The following is a 19,527-nucleotide window of genomic DNA, read 5'->3' as shown; positions in this document are numbered from 1 at the left end:
CATTGGCAATGTCTGCTTCTGAGCTTCTGTTTCAGATGTTGGCAGTTCTGTTACTAAGCTACATGATGAACCTGCAAGTTATTGTCAAAATACTAAGCATTGTGTTTGCAGCTTTTGTTTAAGTTGATATACTTTGCCTGTCGAAATCAACCAGGTAGCTTCTGCTACATCTGTGGAGAGTTGCAAGGCAGAAGAGGATTCGATCTATAATGAAGAAGTACTACAAATATTACCTTGGAATCGACCAATATAATCTCCACCCCAGTAGAAACGTTACTAAATTTAGGCAAACGTGCCTATTTTGAAACTGACCACCTACTGACTGATCGCAACGACGTTAGTGGTTTAACACATTCGGGTCTGGCCTCATAATACAGCATTTGTACCTCTGGTCTGCGGTTTTTGGTTGTTTTTCAAAAAATCGTAGAAAAAATATTTTTAATTTGTTTTTATTTACCATACATTTCTTAAATCTACAAAACGTCCTCTTTTCAATGAACAAAAATTTGTTAAATTTTCTTTTCATTTTCAGACATTTTTGAATATTTTTTTCAGCAATGTTTTGTGAAAAGAGAAAAAGTACAACATTGTAACAAATGTTAATATAGAGATATTTTAAGTTTGTAATCTGGAAATTTTAATAATTAACTACATAAACTATCAATACATCTTTTGAATCTTGCATAAGAATACTTCTTATGTTCACATAACAAAAAATAATTACAAAAATAATTACAAATTACAGGTAATTAGCTTTTGTATGAAAAAGTGGATGCAGGACAGGACCAGAGGATGTATCAGTTGGTTTTGCGTCATCTGTAAATATTAAACAAATAAATAAATAAACTAAATAAATAAAATAAATTTTCATTTGACATACACTATACAAAATAATAAATGTAGGAGAATCAAGCCAGAGGCAAGATGAATAAACCCAAAAAAAATTACCTCTTCTCACTTCATTCATAAAATACTAGAGTTTGCAACACTGTTTATATTGTCAACAATTAATTATTACGAATATAACCTACCTTCCAAATCTTCAAATTCATCTGCATCATCAAAATCGTCGCTAACTTCAAACTCTGAGGTGGAATCCTCATGCAGAATTTCTGCTATGCAGTCTGGATCTAACGACGCCATTCTAAACAATGCAACGTACATCAACCCGAACAGTCTCAGGTGCGAGATAAAAATAGCACATGAGTCACCTAGCGGTCGGAATTTCAACAGAGGGGCTTGAATGAACACGCACATGAGACGAAGTACGAACATAGCCCGTAGTTCAATAGGCAAAGCTATTGCATACTGCAGGACGGGCTATGCCCATCGTTCGTCCACATTGACTTTAAGTGCACTGCGGGCTATGCCCGTCGTGAGACCCCAATGTGTTAATGAACGTTCCTACGTTCGTATGATGTCACAAAGAGACCTGTAAGATATTAGAAGCTAACTAACTAACTCTAGCTTCTTAAGCCCAAAGGCTTATGGCTGCAGCAACACAAGCCTTCCATCTGTTCCTATCCTAGGCAAGATCTATCCAATATTTTCCATCCTTACCGATTTCCTTTAGGTCCAGAGAGATTAGAAGAAATCCATGGAATATAATAAGCATAAGTGGACGATAATGGGCGACTTCAAGATAGTTGAAGTGATATTGGGAATGCAACATGGCTACACAAAATATACCTGTTTCCTCTGCAAGTGGTATACCAGTGACAGAAGAACCACTATACAAAAAATAATTGGTCTCAACGAAATTAACAAGTGGGAGAAAAATTATACAGCATGTGATGTTCCTCTTCCCCCTCTTCACATTAAGCTAGGCCTTATGAAACAATTTGTAAAGGCTATGGACACAACTGGAAGAAGATTTAAGTGTATTTCAAACAAATTGCCTCGTCTTTCACCAGCAAAGCAAAAGGAAGGTATTTTGTGGGACCTCAAATTAGAGAACTTCAGCAAATCCAGAGTTTGAAGCATGTCAAACAGACAAAGGTAAAGGAGCATGTATATAATGTTATATACAATGTAAATTGCAAAAATTTTATTGTATTTTTTGAAAATAAGTATTATATAACAATTCTGTGTGCAAATATTGTGTCACATCACATTTATAACTTTTAAACACAATATACTAAGTTTCGAGAAAGGATGATTAAATTATTCCATGAGTTCACTCAGTATTCACCTTAAAATTGTAACGATAAAACTGTGTTCTTTCAAATTTTATTATAGTTTTTAGTGTATGAAGAAAAGAATAACCAATTACCTTTATATTCTTTTATTACAGAAGAAAAAACCAAGAAATCATTTGACAAACATTTAAAGGTTCTCACTGATTCGCTGGTGGTTCTTGGTTTATATGAGTTAACTCAATACAAGAGTTGACACCAGTACTTTAGATTTTCTTGGTAAAATAAATATATTTATAAAAATAACAAAATTAACCTTTTTACTTACTATTACCTTGCTGGCCAGCCTTTAGAAATAATTAGCCTTTTTAGAACTTTAGTTGGATTTTTCTTCAGAAGGTCAAGCTTGAGGGGATTAAATACACGAGAACACTGTACACTGGTGACCACTTCATTAAAAATACTCTTTGCTCCATCTTCTTTTTCCGACGATCCTCGGTGTCTTGTAGTTGGAGAAAATTTCTCCTTGCAATCTCAGCTTCACTAACTGAAAATCTGCAAAACTGCTGCTGACAGAGTTGACTCCCGGATGATCTCTCTTCCGAAGAGCCTTAATGCCAATTTTAAGTTTCTAGTGCTTCTGCAAACAACGGCATACTAGCATGGTCTTCAAACTGAAGACTCTACTATCCTTTTGCCAGAAGAAAATGTCCACGGAGGTCTACAAAGCTCAACAGACCGAGCACTAACTTGTGCGTCTACCTCTCAGTATAAAATCTCCATGCCAACTACTGTAACGGTAACCTTTCCGTGCCAAAATGCACGCGTGCTTCTTCCCCATTGTGTATCGGACTCGGTCTATTATCTCAAAAAGGGTTGTTTCGATTCCTTTTGCTCCTTGATGTAAACAGTCGGTTACAGAGATGAGAGACATTATATAGACTGCAAGGTGAGATAATGTCTTTTAAAGTTCTTTCCTTCTCTGAATTTTTATCCTATCCCCGTATATACATTTTATTTTTAATTTGGACCACTATTTCCATATTTCTTTTAACATAATATATACCATAGTCTAGTAAGAATATTCTTAATGAAGCAAACATAATCGTAATTAGTAAACACTCAAGCATAATATAAACAGATTATGAAAACTTGCCATCACATCATATACCTTCATACACCAGATATCATTTATTGTTAATGAACACCTTTACAACATTTAACATTCTAGTATATGTATATTTTCATTGTACACAAACCTTTCAACAATTTATATACTATTATACTACATCCTTTTATCAGTCATTCTATTTACTTCAAAATATGAACATTGTTCAGACCAGTTTGTTCCCAGAATTTATTCAAATAATATTTTTATCCTCTAACATATAAACTTACATCACTAGTTTTAAATTTTACATAGACATTTCAAATTTATTGATCTTTCATCTTGTTTAAATAAAAGTTTATTTTATGTGCACTGCAATTCCACAATTTTAAATTCTCTACATGTTGAGATTCGAACACTTCACCTGAACAACAATCAACTAAATTAACCGACCCAGCGCAGCATCGCTGTTGGCACAGATATTGACCTTTGTATAGTAGACAATATTTAGAAATCCTCTTATCTACTAATGAACTCTGGTTTCTCGTCTTTAAAAACAAAAGGTCACGTTCCTTGATTTCTCTCCTTCCTACTTCCTTTTCGGCCAACCTTTTCATTTATTTTCCTCTTAACTCCTTGGTCCTAACTTTTACCATTAACAGCTTTTCATTCCATTCCATTCTTCTATACCCAGTGCCCTTTTTACAGAATTATCAACTTGCTCATTTAAATAATGTCAGGAAATTACCTCTTACAATTCGTAGCTACTCTTTCACCATATAATTTTCAGACTTGCAACAGAATTCGAGACATAAACTTTTGCTTCAATATCAGTATGTACTCATTAAGTAAATACCATAATTTTTGGCCTGCCTTCGACCTACTATTTTTCAAGGAGTTCTAGTCCGTACTCGACATTATACAGAAGGTTGTTTGCTTTATATGAGACCATTTTCGATTCGGTGCTGCCACCTGGCGTATCATGCTGTAACTATGGGTCTGCTGGCGGGAGCAGTATTGTGTCTGACCTTGTAGGTGTGTGAGTGTTTGTAGTGAATGTTATGAATTGGCGCTGAAAATTAAACCGGTATTGGGAGGGTTATGTAATGGCCCTTTCCATGCTAAGTTTTCATATGTACGCATTGTGAAACAAGGTTGGGAGAATGGGTCAACAATATATGTGACTACTGCGAATATATTGTGGCCCATTACACACAACAGGCTCTCCTTGCGAAGGATTCACCCACGAAAACCACCAGGAGAAGAGCTGCAAGCAAAGTGTCACTGCTGGTGGTTATATTCACTCGATCACATACCGTGACATTGATGGCAAGGGGCGCAGCAACTTTGTTCGTCAGTGCAGGGAAAGTTTCCCTCGTGGCTTTATGGTTGTGACAGGATTCGGATATGAGAGTAAGTTGATGATACGCAAGGTGCACAAAAACATGAAGGTGAATGCCAGATACTTCCAAGACTCCATTCTGACACCTCTCTATCGGAGAGACATACCCACAATTGTATGGAATGGACGTAAACCAGGTGATGATCCATATGGATAAGGTTTCGAGTCATACCGCCAGAACATCACTAAGTTTTTATCAGGAAATGGCAGAGGAATTAGGAATTCGTGTCATTCCATTTGAAGACATTCCTGTGAAAAGCCCAGATGCCAGTCCAATGGATTTTTGCGCATTTGGACTGTTGAAACGATGTCTTCAACATTGCCGCCCACGCACCCTGGATGGTCTATGGAAAGCTTGCAGGGAGGAGTGGGACAGACTTCCTATGCCTGTCCTGTGCCGGAGCTTACTGCAATGGAAACTGCGATGCTGGGGGATAGTCCACAATGCTGGGGGTCCAATAGAACATGATTGGTGGTGGTGGCGCAGTATCTCTTAAGGTCAAAAATGGTCGGATATAAAGCGAACAACCTCTGTATTCGTGTGCATTTCTCACACTTCCATTTTCTCTTTTATGGATCTGTTCAAGAATTTCTAAATTTCTTTCCTTCTCTGAATTTTTATCCTATCCTCGTATATACATTTTTTAAAATTCTGACTACTATTTCCATATTTCTTTAACATAATACGTATATACCATAGTCTAGTAAGAATATTCTTAACCAAGCAAACAATCATAATTAGTAAACACTCAAGCATAATATAAACAGATTATGAAAACTTTCCATCACATCATATACCTTCATACACCAGATATAATTTATTGTTAATGAACACCTTTACAACATTTAACATCCTAGTATATATGTATATTTTCATTGTACACAAACCTTTCAACAATTTATATACTATTATAGTATATCCTTTCACAGTCATTCTATTTACCTCAAAATATGAACATTTGGTGAACTGTTGGTGAGGATCATTGGTCTGGGTACCATTTCTTGACCGCCACTGAAATCTGGAATTTCTTCCTTAGTTATGTTCTCTTCCATATTGAAATTGGTTTCTATTTAGCTCGGGCTCTTATCTCCGTTGCCAAAATCCATTTCTGTTTCCCCTCTGTTAATTTGTAAAATCATCCCTACGAGGAGAATTTGAAACTACATTAACATTTCTAACATTGTAGCTCTGTTCTTCCCTCCCTCTGTTGCTTCTTTCATTATTCTTCTTACTCCGATAGGAAGACTGATTCTTCTGCTCCAACCAGAGCAATTCATGTCTGCGTAACAAGTCAGCAGAAGCAGATAGAGATTTACATCTAACTGTTAAGAGTATTTCTCTCAATCTGAATGGGAGTTGGTTAGCAATCAAGCTTATACATTTGTCCTCGGATAAAGATGGTTGTAGGAGTCTGAGCAGTCAGGCATTGTCCCAGAAAAATTCCTCTGAGCTTTTCTCTTTACCTGGCACAAATTTTTTCACAAGAATTGCAACGTCTCATTCGTGGGTAAGTTAAGGTAAGGCTCCATTTTATGGGTGCCACTTGTGCAATGTCCCTCTAGTGCACTTCTTAAAATAAACATACCACAGCTACAGATATATCTTAATCTCAGGGGATTATTCGAGAATTCCAAATAAGAAAGCGGTTTATAGCCAAGAGGATATAGTTAAATGCGGATCTATATTCTGAAAACTGTACACAATACAGAGAAAATATATAGCGAAGCTTATATATACATTGAAATATATATATATAATATGCTGATTCCAAATTTACGTCGATTATATTCTTCTTATAAATATATGTATAATTGAAAGGAAATCTTCTTCTTCTTTTCTTCTCACAATTTTGAGAAAAAGTCTTCTTCCTCTTTTCTTCCTTCTATTTTCGTAAAAGCTTCTTCTTCCTTCCTATCTTTGATTTGGGAAAAGGCTACTTTTTCTATTGTTGATTAGTGAAAAGGCTTCTTCTTTTCTATACTCTGTTAAGGTAAAATGCAGCTTCTTCCTTCCTAACTTTGATTTGGGTAAAGGCTTCTTCTTCTTTTCTTCCTTCTATTTTGGTAAAAGGCTTCTTCTTTTCTATCTTTGATTAGGGAAAAGACTTCTTCTTTTCTTCCTTATATTTTTGGTAAAAGGCTTCTTCTTTTCTATCTTTGATTAGGGAAAAGGCTTCTTCTACTTTTCTTTCTATTTTTGGAAAAGGCTTAATCTTCTTTTCTTTCTTCTAATTTATTGTCCTTGCCTTTAAAGCGTAATCTTATTTATTACATGTATGCGCTCGTTTTCCCCGCTTCTTTGGCATTATACAAACGACACAAGCTATACTTATAGAAAGATTATGGCGACTAAACTGACAGTAGCGCCACCTCCTATGTAACGACCAAAAGGGGAATAGCACAGAATTGCTAACAGCAAGCGCTGCCTATGGCCCAGTGTGTCTAATAATGAGCACAACCGTAAGTGCTTCGGGGCATCTAATTGATCACAGCGCCTCTTCACTCATATCTTTGCATTTTTTATGCACCCGTTTCATACACAACATTCAACAGCACAATCAATGCCCAGTCTTTTCCCACAGCAATCTAACATGTTATCCCAGGGAATTTCGGATACCTGGTCCTTCTCATAAGGTGACACTGATATACGATTCATGTTGTCGTTTCTGCTGACCTACTTCTCCCCTTCCCAATAACACAAAAGAAAGAGTTGTCAGTATTTCCTTTAAGCCTAACAGCTGAAGCAACTCAACTTCATTTGACGACAGAATGTCTGGGCACGAGTCTACGTTTTCTTTTAACCAATAACCCAAAAGTCATTACCGCGTTCCTTACATCATACAACAATCAGTGTTTACACAGCAACACCTTCGACAGATTACAAAGAAATCTCACTATTTTTTTTTTTTTTTAACCAAGACAATCCAATAGCAATTCCCGGTAGTTTTGGGCACCATGTAACGATAAAACTGTGTCCTTGCAAATATTATTATAGTTTTTAATGTATGAAAGAAAGAATAACCAATTACCTTTACTTTCTTTTATTACAGAAGAAAAAACCAAGAAATCATTTCACAAACATTTAAAGGTTCTCGCTGATTCGATGGTGGTTCTTGAGGTTTATATGAGTTAACTCAATACAAGAGTTGACACCAGTACTTTAGATTATCTTGGTAAAATAAATATATTTATAAAAATAACAAAATTAACCTTTTTACTTACTATTACTTTGCCGGCCAGCCTTTAGAAATAATTAGCATTTTTTAAGAACTGTAGTGGGATTTTTTTTCAGAAGGTCAAGCTTGAGGGGATTAAAAACACGAAAGCACTGTACACTGGTGACCACTCCACTAAAATCCTCATTGCTCCATCTTCTTTTTCCGACGATCATTGCTGTCTTGTAGCTGGAGAAAATGTTTCTCTGCAACCTCGGCTTCACTAGCTGAAAATCTGCAAAACTGCTGCAGACAGAGTTCACTCCCGCACAATCTTTCTTCCGGAGAGCCTTAATGCCAATTTTAAGTTTCTAGTGCTTCTGCAAACAACGACATACTAGCGTGGTCTTCCAACTGAAGACTCTACTATCCTTTCATCAGAAGAAAATGTCCACAGAGGTCTACAAAGCTCAACAGACTGAGTACTAACTTGCACGTCTACCTCTCAGTATAAAATCTCCACGCGAACTACTGTAACCTTTCCGTGCCAAAATGCATGCGCGCTTCTTCCCCTCTGTGTATCGGACTCAGTTTATTATCAAAAAGGGTTGTTTCGATTCCCTTTCCTCCTTGATGTAAACGATCGGTCACAAAATTGCAAAAATTTTAGAAAAAATTAAAATCAGGATTACTCATAAAGTATCCCTGACAGATAAAATCTAAATAATGCTTTGAAATCAGCACAAAATTTGCAATGGGAATCAAAACTTTTTCCTCCAGAAAAAATAAAAAAGATATTTTTAGTAGAACAGTGATATTTGTTGGACATTTCTAATATAACATATTTGTCATATTTGACCAAGTATCTATCAGTATAAATAATTTGAAACAAATCCATGACTATGAAGCACACTGCTCTGGGTGATTTCGCATCGAATTACAAATTAGTTATTCACCAAATAATTCATACTAACTCTCTCTAGCCTTCTTAAACCCGAAGGTTCATGGCTGCAGCAACACAGGCCTTCCATCTGTCCCTATCTTGAGCAAGATCTATATACTCTTTTCCATCCCTACCGATTTCCCTTAGGTCCATCTCGACGTTGTCCCTCCATCTTCGTCTTGGCCTTCCTACTGGTCTCTTACCATCAGGTTTCCCAACAAGAATCCTGAAAACTCCTCTTTCCTCTCCCATTCGTGCCACATGGCCTGCCCACCTAAGTCTTCTTGATTTAATTATTCTAATAATGTCTGGACATGAATACAAATTATGTAGTTCTAAATTATGTAACCTTCTCCACTCACCTGTCTCCTCATCCCTTTTAGGTCCAAATATTTTCCTAAGGATCCTATTTTCAAATACTCTCAATTTATGTTCCTCTTTCAATGTAAGGGACCAAGTTTCACACCCATATAATACTACAGGCAAAATTACGATTTTGTATATTTTAACTTTTAGATTCTTAGATATTAAACGAGAAGACAAAAGTTTATGAAGAGAGAAGTAACATGCATTTCCTGAATTAAGCCTACTTTTTATTTCCTCTTTAATATAATTTTCATTTGTTAATATTACTCCTAAGTATTTGAATTTGGAAACTGTTTCAAACGAGTTGTTATCAATAATTAGATTTTGATTATTACCTAACACTTGGTTTCGGCCTGTAAGCATATATTTAGTTTTCTCTTTGTTAACTTCCAAACCTATCTCTTTAGCAGTTTTGAAAAATATTTTAGCATTATTCTTAATTGTATTCACATCATCCCCCAGTAAGTCTACATCATCTGCATATGCTAACAACTGAGTCACACCATTTAATTTTAGTCCTTCTTTAGTTTCATTTACCTTCCTAACAGCATATTCTAAGGCAAAATTAAAGAGCAATGGAGATAATGCATCTCCTTGTTTTAACCCATCATGAATTGTAAATTTGTCAGACATATTAATACCCACACGAATTTTACTTTCTGTTTCACTGGTGCATATTTTTATCATACTAACAAGCTTCTTAGGTATTCCAAACTCTACTAATATATTATATAATTTATCTCTTTTGACCGAATCATATGCTTTTTTGAAATCAATGAATAGCTGATGGACATTTTGATTATATTCCCACTTTTTTTCAAGTGTCTGTCTGATGTGAAAAATTTGATCTGTAGTTGATCTGTTGCGTTTAAATCCACATTGATAATCACCTATAATTTCATTAGCATATGGGGTTAGTCTTGTTAAAAGAATGTTAGATAATATTTTATATGTTGTTGAGAGTAGAGAAATTCCACGGTAATTATTGCAGTTCATTTTATCACCTTTTTTAAACACAGGAACAATTATGGATTCTTTCCACTGTTGAGGGATTTCTTCTTTATTCCATATTAAACAAATTAATTTATGAATTTGACAAATTAATGAATTTCCACCATATTTAATTAACTCAGCTGGTATTAAATCAATGCCAGGTGCTTTGTTATTCTTTAGCCTTTTAATAGCATCTTTAACTTCAGTCAAGTTAGGTTCTGGGACTAAAGGTTCTGCTATGTGTACTTCATTCACTTCTGATTTATCTCCTACATGGACATTTAAAAGGTCATTAAAGTAGTTCTTCCATCTATTTAGAATATCGCTTGGGTCAGCTAGAAAATCACCGTCTTTATCTTTTATCAAGTTTACTTTAGGTTGCCACCCCTTTCTAAACTCATTTACACCTTTATATAAATCTCTGATATTTTTATTTTTGCTGTTTGTTTCAATTTCGTTAATTTTGCTTTTCAAGTAATCTCTTTTTTTACTTCTAAACGTGCGGTTAACTTCTCGCTTTATTCTATTATAATTGTTTAGATTTGTATCATCAGAGTTATTTAACCACCTAAGTCTAGCCTGATTTCTTATTTCTATTAGATTATGACATTCATTATCAAACCATGGCTTACTTTTTCTCGGTTTATGGTATCCTATACTTTCTTTAGCTGCTGATTCTATTGCATTACGTATGTGCTCCCAATTCTTATTTACGTCTGTTTCATTTATATTTTCATCATCATTTAAATCCTGCAAAACATCAAATCTATTTGACAGTTTAATTTGGTAATCTTTCTTAATTCTTTCATCAGTAAACTTTCCTGTATCAAATTTTAGAACTTTTAGATTTTGTTGCTTATGATTTATCACTGAGAGTCTTTCTCTTAATTTAGCAATTACTAAATAATGGTCACTGGCACAGTCAGCACCTCTATGTGTACGAACGTCAATTATACTAGTATGCCTTCTCTTATCAATGAGAATATGATCTATCTGATTATGAGTTTTACCATCTGGAGAAGACCAGGTATATTTATGGATATCTTTATGTTTAAAAGTGGTACTTTTCACAATTAAATTCTTTGAGGTTGCAAAAGTAATCAATCTTATACCATTATCATTACTTAATTCATGAAGACTTTCTTTACCAATCGTGGGTTTAAATGTCTCTTCTTTCCCAATCTGTGCATTACAGTCACCTAACAGAATTTTCATATCATGCTGAGAAAATTTATCAAAGACCTGTTCTAACTCTGTATAAAAATCATCTTTAGTATTATCATCTTTATCTTCCGTTGGTGCATGTATGTTTATTAAAATAATTTTACACCACCTACCCTGTAAAACTGCATATGATATCCTATCATTAATAAATTCTATTGTTTTAAGAGCCGAGATAATTCTATTATTTAGAATAATTCAAATTATTATAATTCATACTGTGTCCTAATTTTTTTACAGGTACCAGAACAAAAATGACATGGAAAACTTTTTCAAATTGAAAGATATTTCAAGTTCAGATAGTCATCTGCCATTGTTGTTGGAAGAGATGGAACAAAGAAGTGTGCAAGAACAGCCTTTTAATTGTTCAATTTGCAAAAGAAGTTTCATTTGTAAAAGATACCTAGATGAGCATATAAATTTCCACACACAAGAGAAGAATTTCAATTGTTCAATTTGCAACAAAATTTTCAATTGTAAATGGTATCTTACTAAGCATATGAGTATTCACACACACGAGGAGATTTTTAGTTGTTCAATTTGCAATAAAAGTTTCAAATGTAAAGGAAATCTTAGTTTGCATATGAGGGTTCACACACAAGAGAGAGCTTTTAATTGTTCAATTTGCAACAAAAGTTTCAAACGTAAAGGAAATCTTAGAGCACATATGAGGGTTCACACACAAAAGAAGCCTTTTAATTGTTCAATTTGCAACAAAAGTTTCAATTATAAAGGAGATCTTAGTGTGCATATGAGGGTTCACACACAAGAGAAACCTTTTAATTGTTCAATTTGCAACAAAAGTTTAAATCATAAAGGATATGTTAGTAAGCATGTGAGGAATCATACACAAGAGAAGCCTTTTAATTGTTCAATTTGCAACAAAGGTTTCAATTATAAAGGAGATCTTAGTGTGCATATGAGGATTAACACACTAGAGAAACCTTTTAATTGTTCAATTTGCAACAAAAGTTTCAATCAGAAAGGAACTCTTAGAGCACATATGAGGATTCACACACTAGAGAAACCTTTTAATTGTTCAATTTGCAACAAAAGTTTCAATCAGAAAGGAACTCTTAGAGCACATATGATGGTTCACACACAAGAGAAGCCTTTTAATTGTTCAATTTGCAACAAAAGTTTCAAACGTAAACGAAATATTATTTATCATATGAAGGTTCACATGCAAGAGAAGCCTTTTAATTGTTCAATGTGCAACAAAAGTTACAATCAGAAAGGAAATCTTAGTTTGCATATGAGGGTTCACACACAAGAGAAGCCTTTTAATTGTTCAATTTGCAACAAAAGTTTCAAATGTAAAGGAAATCTTAGTTTGCATATGAGGGTTCACACACAAGAGAAACCTTTTAATTGTTCAATTTGCAACAAAAGTTTCAAACGTAAACGAAATATTATTTATCATATGAAGGTTCACATGCAAGAGAAGCCTTTTAATTGTTCAATGTGCAACAAAAGTTACAATCAGAAAGGAAATCTTAGTTTGCATATGAGGGTTCACACACAAGAGAAGCCTTTTAATTGTTCAATTTGCAACAAAAGTTTCAAACGTAAAGGAAATCTTAGTGTGCATATGAGGATTCACACACAAGAGAAGCCTTTTAATTGTTCAATTTGCAACAAAAGTTTCAGGTATAAAGGAGATCTTAGTGTGCATATGAGAATTCACACACAAGAGAAGCCTTTTAATTGTTCAATTTGCAACAAAAGTTTCAATCGGAAAGGAACTCTTAGAGCACATATGAGGGTTCACACACAAGAGAAGCCTTTTAATTGTTCAATTTGCAACAAAAGTTTCAATTATAAAGGAGATCTTAGTGTGCATATGAGGATTCACACACAAGAGAAGCCTTTTAGTTGTTCAATTTGCAACAAAAGTTTCAATTGGAAAGGAACTCTTAGAGCACATATGAGGGTTCACACACAAGAGAAGCCTTTTAATTGTTCAATTTGCAACAAAAGTTTCAATAAAAAAGGAGATCTTAGTGTGCATATGAGGACTCACACACAAGAGGAGCCTTTTAATTGTTCAATTTGCAACAAAAGTTTCAATTATGAAGGAGATCTTAGTGTGCATATGAGGATTCACACACAAGAGAAGCCTTTTAATTGTTCAATTTGCAACAAAAGTTTCAATCAGAAACGAACTCTTAGAGCACATTTGAGGGTTCACACACAAGAGAAGCCTTTTAATTGTTCAATTTGCAACAAAAGTTTCAAACGTAAAGGAGATCTTAGTGTGCATATGAGGATTCACACACAAGAGAAGCCTTTTAATTGTTCAATTTGCAACAAAAGTTTCAATAAAAAAGGAGATCTTAGTGTGCATATGAGGGTTCACACACAAGAGAAGCCTTTTAATTGTTCAATTTGCAACAAAAGTTTCAATTGGAAAGGATCTCTTAGAGCACATATGAGGGTTCACACTTAAAAGAAGCCTTTTAATTGTTCAATTTGCAACAAAAGTTTCAATTATGAAGGAGATCTTAGTGTGCATATGAGTATTCACACTCAAGAGAAGCCTTTTAATTGTTCAATTTGCAACAAAAGTTTCAATCAGAAAGGAGATCTTAGTATGCATATGAGGATTCACACACAAGAGAAGCCTTTTAATTGTACAATTTGCAACAGAGATTTCAGTCATAGAAGAGATCTTAGTGTACATATGTGAATTCACACTCAAGAGAAACCTTTTAATTGTTCAATTTGCAGCAAAGGTTTCAATCGTAAAGGATATCTTAGTAAGCATATGAGTATTCACGTGCAAGAGGAGCCTTTTATTTGTTCAAATTACAGCAAAAGATTTAGTCTTAAAGGAAATTTTATTTACCATATGACTGTTCACACGTAAGAGGATCTTTTTAATTGTTCAGTTTGCGGCAAACATTTCCGACGGAAAGGATATCTTAAGGACCATACGGATGAAAGTTCACATGCCAAAGAAGCCTTTTTAATTGTTCAATTTGCAAGAATAAGTTTTGCCAAATAGGACATTTTATTGTGCATATGATGTTCACGCCAGAGAGGTGCTTTTTGTTTGGTTTGAAACAAAAGTTTCAGTTGAAAAATATGTCAATGAGAATATGGGAAGAGGAACCATTTAATTGATCAATTTTCAAGAAGAGGTTCCCCAAAAAAGAAATCAGGATATGGTGGTTCACACTGGAGAGAAGTCTTAATGGTTTAATTTGCAACAATATTGCAATCATAAAGCATATATTAGTGAGCACATAAGAGAAACCTATTATTTATTAAATTTGTAAGAAAACTTTCAATCATAAAGGAGATCTTATTGTGCATATAAAAGGTTCACATGCAAGAGTTGTGTTTTAATTGTTCAATTTGTAAGAAAGATTTTGCCCCCTCCCCCTCCCCCCAAAAATTGTGCAAGCAAGGGTTTACATTTATGAGAATCCTTTTAATTCTTTGATTTGCAACAAGAGTTTTACCTCTAATGGGTTTTTATTGTATATTACATGTTTCACATCAAAAGAAATCTTTTTGTTGTTCAATTTGCAACCAAGATTTTTCCCATAAATTCTCAGTTGATATAATTTGAAAGCGGCTTGACGGAGGACTTTAGGTGTGGGTAATGGGTGTGGGGCACACCAGATGGGGCCAGTATGCATCATGGCAGTCATCTTGAAAGCCACCATTTTGGAATTTCCTCCAGATTTTCAAATGGGAAGGGAGTCATGTGGCACATTATTTAAGATGTGCATTTTCTCAAACAATAATATGCAGTTATTTTCCACCTAACTTTATTTTGTGAGGTTATTTTGACAGTTGAAGTTGAAATTTGGCATCCTACAAAATAAGCTCTATGTGTTTTGACTTTTCTATGCCGTCATCGCCTTGTTATAAATGGTTCCCAGGTTCGATACCCAGTGGAGGCTCATAGTGGTTCGGATTCCACTTTAAATGTAGGTCCAGTCCCGATTAGCCTTCCTGTGCATAAAGTAGACTTAAAACACCAACTCAACTCAACCCTTCTATGCCACACAAAATGCAAAACATTTCCACCAGTCCTCATGAACACGCAATAACACTGCAGGGTCCACAGACCCACACACTTGCTGGATCCGGTGCTGTAAGATGGAGATCATTGATTTTGTCTTGATAAATCATGTCTTTAAGATGACCCCAAGTGTAAGGGGGCCTAAGGTCCAGAAAAGAGGGTGGCCACTCAGTGGGTTCTGCTACATTTCAAATTTGTAGGGGGGTGCCACTTGTTCGAATGCAACACCCGGAGAATGGATCTCTGACTGACTCCTGACACTGATGCCAAATGTTGGGTACTGTGTTTTGGGCTCTTGACTAAGGATGCCACGATTGCTGTTGCTGCTTCCTCATCGGTACTGGTCCTATCCTAAGCCATGCAGTATGTTCTCTGTCATGCACGGATCCTGTCTCTTTAAACTTCTGCAACAGCAACACACCCAACACTGCAGTATGCGAGATGTCGTCTCTCTATGTATGCCGGGTGTTGAAATCCTCTGCGACGACCCTGACACTGCGCTCCCCACTTATCACAACAATTTCCATCCTTTCTTATAAGGCTGGTGCCATGTTACATCACCTAGAACGAAAAAATAACAACCCATTTCATTATACCAAATGTGAACTTCAACTGTCAAAATATCCTCACCAAATAAAGTTGGGGAAAAATAACTGCATATCTTGTTTATGATAAAATGCACATCTTGAATTGCATGCCACATGAGCCACATGAGCTCTTTGAAAATCTTGAGGCAATTCCAAAATGGCAGCTTTCAAGATGGCCACCATGATGCATATTGACCCCATCTGGCATGCCCCCACCCCCATTATCCATATCTGAAGTTTCATAATGCACTGTAGAGCCTACCAACTAAATAATAATTTAAACGAAAACTGTATGACATGGTCATCAAGCTGTTTTCAAATTGAAAGGGTGGTGCTGGACTTTTGTCTCACACTGTACATATTAGGGTTCATACTCAAGTAAGACCATTTAAATTCTGATTATGTGACAAATTATTCACTTTGAAGGCTTCCTTGCACAAACATGGTAAACCAATAAGTTGCTGACCAAGGCAGTTTATTAAGGTAAAAACACTTAACACGTAACGTTTCGACCCTGTATCAGGGTCTTCCTCAGACGAAGAACTAAACTAAAATGATGAAATAAACTACACACAGAAAGATTACATACACATAGCAGGGTCACAAGCCACACAACAACAAATCAAGTTGACAGTCCTTATCTAGGAAGATTTCTACAAAGGAATTAAACATATCACCTCCTGACAGTTGTTGACTAATGGGTCTACTACACTGACAGGTGATTGGCAGGTCAAGATCAGCAAGAGTCTAAGAACCACCTGCTCACCACTCCCCCACCCCTCCTGCCTTTCTGGTTATGGGTGAATACCTCCTCCTCTGGTCTTCTTCTTTTCTCTTCTTTCTTCCTTCTTCATACTTCTTTTTTCTTCATTCCTTTTCTTCATCTTTTCAACTTTCTCTAACACACTCTTCCATTCCTTGTTTATCTTGAGCCCTCCATTCCAATTCATGATGTCTTCTCCTTTCTTTTCTATTTCTTTGGCCTCCTTCCATTTTCTCACTAGTTCTCTCTTCTCTTTTCCTATTCGCCTAGCCGAATCCCATTCAACTTCATGTCCTGTTTCTCTAGTGTGTTTGAATATGGCATTCCTGTCTCTCTTCAATCTCACATCATCCATGTGTTGCTTTAACCTGTCTTTAAGTCTCTTCTTCGTTTCCCCTATGTATACACTTTCACATCCTCTGCACTTCACCTCGTAGATAACCCCTTCCTCTTCCTCCTCTCTCTTTTCTTCATTCTTCTTGCTGGCTATACTTAAAATAGTGCGTCCTCCCTTCCTGTAAGTTCTTATACCCACTTTCCTCAGCACTTTGCATATCTTCTCTGTGGCATCGCCCATACTTCTTATACCAAACCATCTCTCTTTTTCTTTTTCTTCCTTCTCTTCCAGTCCTCTCTCTTTTATCTCTTTCCTTCTTCTGTTGATGTTGTGTCTGTCTTTCTTTTCATAGCCATTCTCTTCTAGTTGTTCCCACAGGCTATTAATCTTGGTTTCTTCTTCCCCTTTCTCTGTGCATATCTTCTTTATTCGGTCTTCCATATTCCTTATAAAATTACGTTTAGTTCCATCACCCACATCACTTCTTTTGTGGCAGAACACTCCTGCCGAACACTTCTTTTGATACCATGTAGCCACTATTCCCATTCCTCTCTTCTTTTTCATCTCAATATCCAAGAAATTTAATGTTCCTTCCTGTTCCGTTTCGAGCTCGAGGAATATCCCTGCTTTCTCATCTTCTACATCTTTAACAAGCTTACTCAGCTGCCTTTTTGTTCCTTTCCATATCCCAAAACAATCATCCACATATCTACAAAATAGACTTAACTTATCTCCTCCTTTCACTATCACTTCCTTCTCCCATTCATTCATAACTAATTCCGCCAGCACAGGGCTCAAGCAAGAGCCTATATTTAGACCTTCACTAATCTTGATGATTTTACTCCCCACTCTGCTGTAGCTATTGTCCCAAATGGTTTCCAGCGCTTGTACCACTCTCTCACTATCCCATTCTCCTATAATGCTTTTCCCAACTTTTTTCCTCACTATATCCACTACGTGTCCCCTTTTGATGCTCGGGAACATGCTTCTCACGTCTAGGCTAAACATTGTGATTTTATCCCCAGACTCCTTCAGACCTTTTATAAGGTCCACCACCTGCTCACTGTTTTTCACGGCTCTGCTTTCTTGTTCTCTCACTAACACTTCAATTACCTTTTTTAACTTCTTCTCCAAGAAAGCAGAGCCGTGAAAAACAGTGAGCAGGTGGTGGACCTTATAAAAGGTCTGAAGGAGTCTGGGGATAAAATCACAATGTTTAGCCTAGACGTGAGAAGCATGTTCCCGAGCATCAAAAGGGGACACGTAGTGGATATAGTGAGGAAAAAAGTTGGGAAAAGCATTATAGGAGAATGGGATAGTGAGAGAGTGGTACAAGCGCTGGAAACCATTTGGGACAATAGCTACAGCAGAGTGGGGAGTAAAATCATCAAGATTAGTGAAGGTCTAAATATAGGCTCTTGCTTGAGCCCTGTGCTGGCGGAATTAGTTATGAATGAATGGGAGAAGGAAGTGATAGTGAAAGGAGGAGATAAGTTAAGTCTATTTTGTAGATATGTGGATGATTGTTTTGGGATATGGAAAGGAACAAAAAGGCAGCTGAGTAAGCTTGTTAAAGATGTAGAAGATGAGAAAGCAGGGATATTCCTCGAGCTCGAAACGGAACAGGAAGGAACATTAAATTTCTTGGATATTGAGATGAAAAAGAAGAGAGGAATGGGAATAGTGGCTACATGGTATCAAAAGAAGTGTTCGGCAGGAGTGTTCTGCCACAAAAGAAGTGATGTGGGTGATGGAACTAAACGTAATTTTATAAGGAATATGGAAGACCGAATAAAGAAGATATGCACAGAGAAAGGGGAAGAAGAAACCAAGATTAATAGCCTGTGGGAACAACTAGAAGAGAATGGCTATGAAAAGAAAGACAGACACAACATCAACAGAAGAAGGAAAGAGATAAAAGAGAGAGGACTGGAAGAGAAGGAAGAAAAAGAAAAAGAGAGATGGTTTGGTATAAGAAGTATGGGCGATGCCACAGAGAAGATATGCAAAGTGCTGAGGAAAGTGGGTATAAGAACTTACAGGAAGGGAGGACGCACTATTTTAAGTATAGCCAGCAAGAAGAATGAAGAAAAGAGAGAGGAGGAAGAGGAAGGGGTTATCTACGAGGTGAAGTGCAGAGGATGTGAAAGTGTATACATAGGGGAAACGAAGAAGAGACTTAAAGACAGGTTAAAGCAACACATGGATGATGTGAGATTGAAGAGAGACAGGAATGCCATATTCAAACACACTAGAGAAACAGGACATGAAGTTGAATGGGATTCGGCTAGGCAAATAGGAAAAGAGAAGAGAGAACTAGTGAGAAAATGGAAGGAGGCCAAAGAAATAGAAAAGAAAGGAGAAGACATCATGAATTGGAATGGAGGGCTCAAGATAAACAAGGAATGGAAGAGTGTGTTAGAGAAAGTTGAAAAGATGAAGAAAAGGAATGAAGAAAAAAGAAGTATGAAGAAGGAAGAA

General features: G+C 36.0%; 2 protein-coding genes across 8 annotated transcripts in view; one reads left to right on the top strand and one right to left on the bottom strand.

Moving 5' to 3' along the window:
* LOC145999620 (uncharacterized) overlaps positions 1–15,690 on the top strand; it is a 152,404-nt gene extending 136,714 nt beyond the window's left edge. For 6 of the 7 annotated variants that reach the window (XM_083136709.1, XM_083136706.1, XM_083136710.1 and 3 more), the window contains one exon: positions 11,564–15,690. In XM_083136709.1, the coding sequence (XP_082992835.1) occupies positions 11,564–13,772 (2,209 nt within the window). In that variant the 3' untranslated portion in view covers positions 13,773–15,690. Of the gene's footprint in view, positions 1–2,293; positions 2,390–11,563 lie in introns of those variants that run through there. The other variant, XM_083136711.1, reaches the window with a different exon arrangement.
* On the bottom strand, positions 15,659–17,491 carry LOC145999149 (uncharacterized). The gene is made up of 2 exons (XM_083136082.1): positions 16,948–17,491; positions 15,659–15,763 (listed from the first exon to the last, which is right to left on the bottom strand). Exons 1-2 carry the CDS (start codon positions 17,485–17,487, stop codon positions 15,659–15,661), a joined length of 645 nt encoding a protein of 214 aa, XP_082992208.1. The 5' UTR covers positions 17,488–17,491.
* Positions 17,492–19,527: the final 2,036 nt, after the last annotated feature.

The sequence above is a fragment of the Lepisma saccharinum genome, chromosome 15 (genome assembly GCF_977018435.1).
Source record: "Lepisma saccharinum chromosome 15, izLepSacc3.1, whole genome shotgun sequence".
NCBI classification, from domain to species: domain Eukaryota; kingdom Metazoa; phylum Arthropoda; class Insecta; order Zygentoma; family Lepismatidae; genus Lepisma; species Lepisma saccharinum.
Note: the sequence above shows the minus strand (reverse complement) of the source record. Positions and strands in the feature narration are given on the sequence as shown.